The sequence below is a fragment of the Calonectris borealis genome, chromosome 27 (genome assembly GCF_964195595.1).
Source record: "Calonectris borealis chromosome 27, bCalBor7.hap1.2, whole genome shotgun sequence".
NCBI lineage: Eukaryota > Metazoa > Chordata > Aves > Procellariiformes > Procellariidae > Calonectris > Calonectris borealis.
The window spans coordinates 5,957,755-5,965,415 of record NC_134338.1 but is presented as its reverse complement, the minus strand read 5'-3'; the positions used below and the strand labels follow the sequence as shown (position 1 = coordinate 5,965,415).

Sequence of the window (7,661 nt, the reverse complement as noted above, 5' to 3'; positions counted from 1 at the left end):
TATATTGTGTATGCATCTTTGAAGCAAAGCGTCATCCACCTGAGTGCTCAATGTGATGCCTCTAGCCAGTCCTCACCATGCACTGGAAAAAATGGAGGACTCTATTTTAGGAACAGAACAACTCTGTAAATCCTACAAATTAAACCCCTCTTCCCCTAAAAAAGGTAAATGCGTTGCATCCTCCTCCTTTCTACCTTTCATGCCACATGAATCAAGATTTTTAATGTGAGGCATCTTCCCCTGAGAACGGAAAGGAAGGTCTTAACTCTGTATGCCTTATTTGTGATGTACATCCTCTGATGCTTGCTCACCTCTATGGGTGTGCCCTGTGTTAAGCGCAGGCTTTTAAAAGAGCATTTGAAGGGCTCAAAAGGGGTAGAAGAGATGCAATCAAAATATTTTTCTGGATGCGTTCACAGATGATAAAGGATATAGTAATGAGAAACTAGCCAGAGTTAATCCATGCTAACGGTCTTTAATTGAAAGATATGGTCACCAATTGATCTGTTTCAGCATCTGAATCATCAAGAATGAAACCCTGGAAAGAGGCGATGCCAGGGAAGAACAGCATCGGGGTTGGCTTTGTGCAGCAGCTATCAAGCATCCGTACTTGGTTCAAGAAAGGTAAGATTTTCAGGCCTTGTTATTGCCACGACAGTAGTTAAGCTCCAAAATTTGCAGGACATCAAGTCTATTGCATGATCCTTGACTGTTCATGTATTGGGGTCCTTCAGAAACAAGAGAAGAAAAAAAAATACCATGAGGTAATACCTAAGATGGTGTTAAGTGATCTGTGCATTCATTGGCAGCCCTTAATACCTGGCACATTGCACTTGCCTTTTTAATCAAATTGCGCCATCTCAAGTACCAAAGCAACTACCAAAGCAAAGCAAGAAGCGAGGAGGGGGAAATGCTGCTATGTCAGAATGCAAGATCCTATGTCTGATCTGTAGAGCATCTTTCTCACGACAGTGTTTGCAGACAATCAGCTTGCAGTAAGGCTCAGAGTACTTTGCTGGTGCTTCAGGGTTAACTCCTCTAAGTAAAACTTAGTTCCATTGTATATATATTTTAAAATAATTTCTTTTTTTCCCCGCAATACAAGAAATTCTATTGCAAGTGATCAAAACATGATTATGGCACCCACAGCAAGACAGCTGATTTATACTAGTCTCCATAGCAATAACTGGTATTCTACAACGGTGTATTTTTATTGCTCTGAGCAAGCAATGTTTTTAATAATTGCTGCAATGGAAATATTGCAGTGATTGAGTGAAAGATTCTTTTGTAGTCACCAAACACAACTGGATCTTTAACTCAGAAATGAATGATCACAAAGACATGCTATTTAATATTCTTTTGGTTTTCCAGTACAGAGGGGCACTATAACACTCTATACCGTTAGTATATATTACTGTGCATTACGTGGTTATGCTAGTGCTAGTTAATAGGCCCTGTCAGGCTTTGACATTATTGGAGAATCCTGTGAAGTGTAGGTCATTAAACTCCTAGGTAATGTGGTCATTCCACCTCTGAAACACCAACAGGGAATGAAGCGACTTGGCTTAGTATTACCTCAGCATTACAGATGAGGTCAATCTGCAAAATTCTGGGCCAAAACTTAAGCCACCTTAAACTTTACTAAAAGGAGTAGTAAGGGTTTGGATCAGATAATTTATGGAGACTGTGACTCAACGCTGTTCCAATCCTGATCTGCAGAGATAGTGAACCCTTTCTGCAATTCCTGAGGTTCTCGATTTGTGTCCATCTCTAGTTGGAATAGCAGCATTTGTGTATTCTTCCCCAAGGAAAAAAAATGCCTGGTTAGTCACAGACATAATTCATTTGCTTGCACTCACCGTGAACTTCATAAGCCAGGTAGGTTGTGACTCCTCTGCACATAGTGAAGATGCTTGATCCGTAAGACCTGAGGTCACGGATAGGTCTCTGGATGATGAATGTGATCTCCTTTACAGGTTGTCCTTGACCTTTCACGTTCTAAACATGAAATAACATCATTCAGCAAGATCAGTGCCTTGATCCATTTAATGCTACGCATATTCCTATTTCTGGAATGATGACTCAGTGCTTGATATTCTACTCAAAACTGTATTTAGTACGGTCTTTTAATCAACTGTGTGACTATGGGACTCTTAGCAAGCATTGAAGACAGCTCCTATGGCAAATCTTGCTAAGGGAGTCAAGCCGGAGGGAGGCTAAAGAGAACCGAAAACTCAGTTAAAGAGCTGAACAGGAAAAGAGTAGTGCAGTCAGTATTTTAACACAGACCTTCTACAAAAGTGATTCCTCGGTCACTTACTAACCTCTCACCCTAGAGGTACTCAGGTTGTAACTTGGAAGCATGGAAGGAGAAGTCTATTCATTCAGTCTTCTAAAATGGGAACCAAAGAGGGCAATAGCAACACTTGGCAGATACAGTTACACTAAAATTATTTGCAAGTAGTGTTTATGACCTCTTTGAGAACTCTGAGTGTTTTAATGGGCCAGTTTTTTCTAAACTGCTCCAGAGTGTTTTGTTTCAAATGAATTTCAAATATATTTTCCTACTTGAGTGCTTTGTTGTCTGGACAAAGTGTCTGGATGCCTGTATTTTCTCTTATGACCCAGCTTCCTGCTGCTTTTTATTTCTCATTCAGCTACAGCCACAGGACTCCTGTTCTGGCTTATACAATTAATATGGAGGCGAGGCTGTTGAATATAGAGGTGCTTTCTTATGCCCTAAAGGAAAATGGAGGTCTGAACAATAGCATCTGCAAAGCAATGTTCCAAAATTAAAAATGCAATTTTGTATTGAAATGACTCAGAACTATTTTTAGATATTGCTATCCAAAAATAATTAATGCCATTGACTGCTTCCTAATATAAACTGTTCCTTAGCAACCTGCAAACCTGAACCTTCCTCAGAGAAAATGTAGCGGGGGGCAGGGGAAGGAGGGGAATGAGGCACCTACTCTTCTTCTTTTAAAAAACCATCCTCATGGCAAACTCCCAAGCCACATTACTGTTCAGAAAAACAATCCTGCCACTTGTAAAAATCTCATCCTCTCAAGAAGGAAAAAGCACAGTTAAGAAACAGCTCGATGAACTCCAGGGTAAAGACACACTTAGCAGGGATGACTGGGTTTGACATAAGCCTTCAAAATTATGGTGGAATTTTATCAAAGGGTTCCTGGAAGCATATTGGGAGTGGGCTTTCTTCTTGCTGGTAAGCAAGGAGTTGAGATAAGCTTCAGGGGCATAGAGATGCACCTTAGTACAAGCAAGCCTGGGACTATAGCTAGAGGTGAACGCTTTTGCTCAAGCCTGTACTTACGCAACTCTCCCCTTTTTCTTCCCCACCATGCCTTCTTGCCCTTTAAATCCAGGATTTTCATAAGAACTCAGTTCTGAGACTTCAAGAGAAGCCAGTGTCTACAAAAGGTTAGTATGCTGAATGCTGAGATAATTTTTAAAATGTCTGTGCTAATTCTGTGGGCTGAACTCATGTCAATATGGTGCTCAGTTCTTTTGAAAAAGTTTTGAAAGCTTGAAATCTTATTGAAAACTTTTTTCCTCATTACTGGATGATTTGTTCTTCCTCAACTAGAGCTGCCTAAAAAAATTATTTTTTTTAGCTTGTAAAGAATGTGAGATTATGAAGAGCACCATGCCAAAAATCTAAGATCTCTAAACATAAAACAGTATTAAAAAGCAGTCAATCGAAATATTTTAAAACATTATAAAAATAATCTAAGTGATCTACAACATCAAAAAAACATGAAAGCCCTCCACTGCAAGCATCTGAAACAGGGTATTCTAATTTTTCAAAGGTTTCAAATTATGTTAATGTAAAATGTCATTGAAATTGATACAACTTCATAATCAATGGTGTGATCTAAATGGCTTTTAAAGTAACTGTTGGTTTAAAAGCATTTGAAAATAGCAATGTCTCTGACATCAGTTTATTTTGCATTACTGTACAACTTTACAAGTAACTACTCTTTTTTAGCCTTACCCTACTCTCTTCAGCCAGTCTGGGAAGCGCATCAAAGCGAGGCATCTCGTTTCTGTTCATTACGGAAATGAAGCACACTCTCTCTGCCATCACTTTGCTTGCAATAATGCCCTGTAAAATGAAGTTATTGACAAGTAGGAATTCAGTTTTTAAATAAATAAGATTGGAATAAAGTCCGTATTAAAAAAGTAAAAAATGCAGATGGTTCTTACCCCAAAACTTGGACTCAAAACGTTAAGAATAAAGAACAAGTATTTTGGTCAGCTTTATAGGAGCGAGTCTCCTTACACACTTTCTGAAAAAGCATGCTCCTTGCCACTCACCGTATCGTAGTTCCAAATGGTCTTCCATGACCCATGGGTGCTCTTTTGCTCGATAGTTGCCACGCGCCATTCCGTATTGATGGTCACAATTTGGTAGCCTCCAGCAATGGTGATTTGCTTGCTTACATCTGTACTCTGAAACTAGAAAACAAAATTAAACAACACTTTTAGACTTTCAAGTTAGTCAGTTACCTCCCCAAAGCTTTAGAAAATCACTGCTGTAGCAGAATAAATGCTGGCCCACAGGGAGCGCCTTTAGGAGCACACTATTTTCAAAATGACAAAGAATTAATGCTGTGGCATTCTGGATAGCCGTAAGAATTCTTTTAATAGTCAATGAATAATTTCTGTATCTTACAACTGTCACCTAGTGGTTTTAGAGTTTTATGCGTGAAAGAAGTTTTGGATTCCTTTCCTCCAAAGGGATGGGGAAAAGAAGCAAGGAAAACTCAAGAAGCAGGGAATATAGAAACAGCAGCAACATATGTGTAACTTGGTCACTATACTCACGTAATCAGCAAGGGCTGGAGTCAGCAAGAGTCCAAGAAGGACGGTAGTCACAATCTGAAATGAAAATTGAAAAGAGAAGTGTAACTGTAGGTCTGGCTGACAAATCTGGTCGTGAGAATCCTAGTGCCTTTTTCCTAATCTGGTGTTTAAGTGTACTCCTTGGATCCTCTTTCGCTTTCATAGTGGAACTACAATAGTCACCTAAAATGAGTCAACCTTGCTTTACCCTAGAATAATGCAAATTAGACACATAGTAGGTTGTTTTTTTAAGAGCTGAATCTGAAGTTGCTTCTGAGACCTGTACAGTCATATACAGATATTTTACAAGAATGAGGAAAGGGAATTTAGATTTCCTCTGCTTAAGCATTACAAGAAAGTAGTTGATCCATTAGTGCATTGCTCCAGTTTTGCAAAAGCGTTGACAAGGAATGGACATGGATTAGCCTTCCTGTAGATTGAATAAAGCTAAACCTTTAAAAAAATCCTTACCTCTTTATCTGATTAGGTTAATAGGGTCTGAGTTGCTCACTCTGGAGGAGAAAAATCTCCCCAGAGAATACCTTTTTGCTATAGACAGACATAGGCACTTCTGAGAGGTAAAGGCAATGGTTCTGAATCAAAGTTTTAGTTTATAAGGGGAAAAAAAGCATGCATACTCACAGTGAATTTCATCTTGACTGCAGAGCTGATGCTAGTGCAGGTAGAATGAACGATGTGAACCGTCCACCTTATATACGTTTTCAGAATTAGGTGTGGAACGGTTAAGTGTTGAAACAAAATTACTTTGTAATTTGTATCCCTGTCTGCATGTCACTGGAAATTATTTCCTGCTGTAACTACTTCATAAATATGGGGATTGTACTTCTGCAAATTTTGACCTGCCAGAGTCTGATAATTATCAGATAAGAATCCATTTGCAGTGAAAAATTAAATATGTCTTATAGTAACTTTCTGACATGTACTAATTACTCTTGAAAATTCACATCAAACTTAAGATCAGAGATAGCCTAGGGTTTTAAAAAAAAAGTCTTACAGTAGACAAAATAAGAGCCTTTGTACCTTCTAAAATGTACTGTACGTTACCCTGTAACCATAGGCCCCACCAAAATATATGGCCCAAATACAACATTGCCACTGAAAATTGTTTTACAATAAATAGGCAGTTCAAGCTGAAATACTACATATATGTGTAAGTCTGTGGATGTTTCCTTGTTATTTTAAGCGGCAACAATAATTTTTTCACCTTGCCTCAGCTTATTTTCTGTGGTGATGTAAATACTTATTGAAAGAGGTGATCATTCAGTTAGGGAGGTTTTCGAATACTTGGTTTCTGTGTCAAGTTGCTCAGTTTCATTTTGTTTGCAACCCGAGTCTGTGGCAGGGAGTCACTGTAAGGATTCCAAAATTACTTTTCAACTGGAATCCAGCACATTATATAGTAAAACACCTCTCTTTTTAATGAAAATCACTTCAACCAGTCTTGCAAGCGCAGTATTAAGTTAAATCTGGTCTCAGTTTCACTGAGTCTGCAAGTCCAAAGGGACATTTTCGATACATACCGTTATGCCAAATGGTGGTTATATTCTTGGTCCTTTACAAGCAGCAGCGCTTCTACGGATTTGTGTGAGAAAACGCAGGTTTGCGCGCGGGCTCTGAGGGCAGACCGCACTCACCGTCGCCCGCTTGGGGCGCCGCTGGGAAGAGAAAAAAACCCCGAAGAGAAACGTGGAGAAAACTCCCTACGCAGCCCGACAGGAATTAACCCTTTGCTGAAGGAACAAAAGACCTTCCTGTCGCTGAGGTGCGGGAGAAGAGCAGACTTGAGGCGGCGTCGGCCGGGCGGCCTCTGAGGTGCCACGGGGCGCGTGACGGGGGGAAGCATAACGGTCGGGAAAAACGGCGGGAAAACCCTGCTGAGGCGGCGGCGGGGGCCGGGGCTGCTGTGCCTCGGTGACCTTGGCAGGAGCAGCCCCGGCGCACTTATGTCCTTCCAGCTTTATTAATTTACAGTTGTTGAAGTATTTTTTTCCCCAAAAGACTGTTGTTAGACCTGCTGTCAGTGTCTCAAATGAGAATATCTATTTTTGTGGTTTTTTTTTAAAAAAAATTTCCCTCACAAATCAGGTTCTCTCAGCATCCTGAATTTGCCTTAAAACACATGAGGGTATTCAAATACATTTATTATGTATTATTTATTATATTATGGCTTTTTAGTTATACTCAAGTCACACTTCTGAACTTTTTTCTGTCAATACAGTTTTTTCAGGTGTTTTTAAATGTAAATGCTGTTGAATCTTCACATTCTGCCTGCTGTGGCATAAGAAAAAAACAGAGCAGGAGGATTTAGGATAAAATCCTGTGACTTTGTAATGCTGATGTGGCATGTTGATGGGTGGCCCTCAGAATTTAAATTACAATTTTAATTAAATTAGGAAAGGTGAAGATCTGGCATTTTCCAGACAGCCCAAGTTAGTGAAGTGATCGTTGTAGATCATGGAAATTGTGTTTAGCGATAAAGCTCAGGCCTCATCCTTGTTGCGAAGGATCTGTTCTTGCAAGGTAAGCAACTCCGATTTCCTGCACTGTTAAGAATATCTGTGTATTTCTGTACTTACATGGACATTTTGGGAGTCGCGCTATTGATGTCTCTTCAGGTTCATCAGTGCCTTTGCTGTCATGTCTCTGCTTAGCAATCTCTTTTTGAGTCTTGTTCTCTTCCTGATCAGTTTAAACCTGAATCAATTTAAATTTGAATAATGAACATTGTGAAATGTAATGACATACCAATTAGAGCAAGAAACCTGCCAGAATGT

General features: G+C 39.6%; 1 protein-coding gene across 1 annotated transcript; it reads right to left on the bottom strand.

The window, feature by feature from the left end:
• Positions 1 to 458: 458 nt before the first annotated feature.
• Positions 459 to 6,730, bottom strand: GKN1 (gastrokine 1). Its single transcript, XM_075174638.1, has 7 exons — positions 6,635 to 6,730; positions 6,522 to 6,542; positions 4,849 to 4,902; positions 4,339 to 4,479; positions 4,016 to 4,126; positions 1,860 to 1,998; positions 459 to 728 (listed from the first exon to the last, which is right to left on the bottom strand). The coding sequence occupies exons 1-7, from the start codon at positions 6,728 to 6,730 to the stop codon at positions 634 to 636; spliced, it is 657 nt and encodes a 218-aa protein (XP_075030739.1). The 3' UTR covers positions 459 to 633.
• Positions 6,731 to 7,661: the final 931 nt, after the last annotated feature.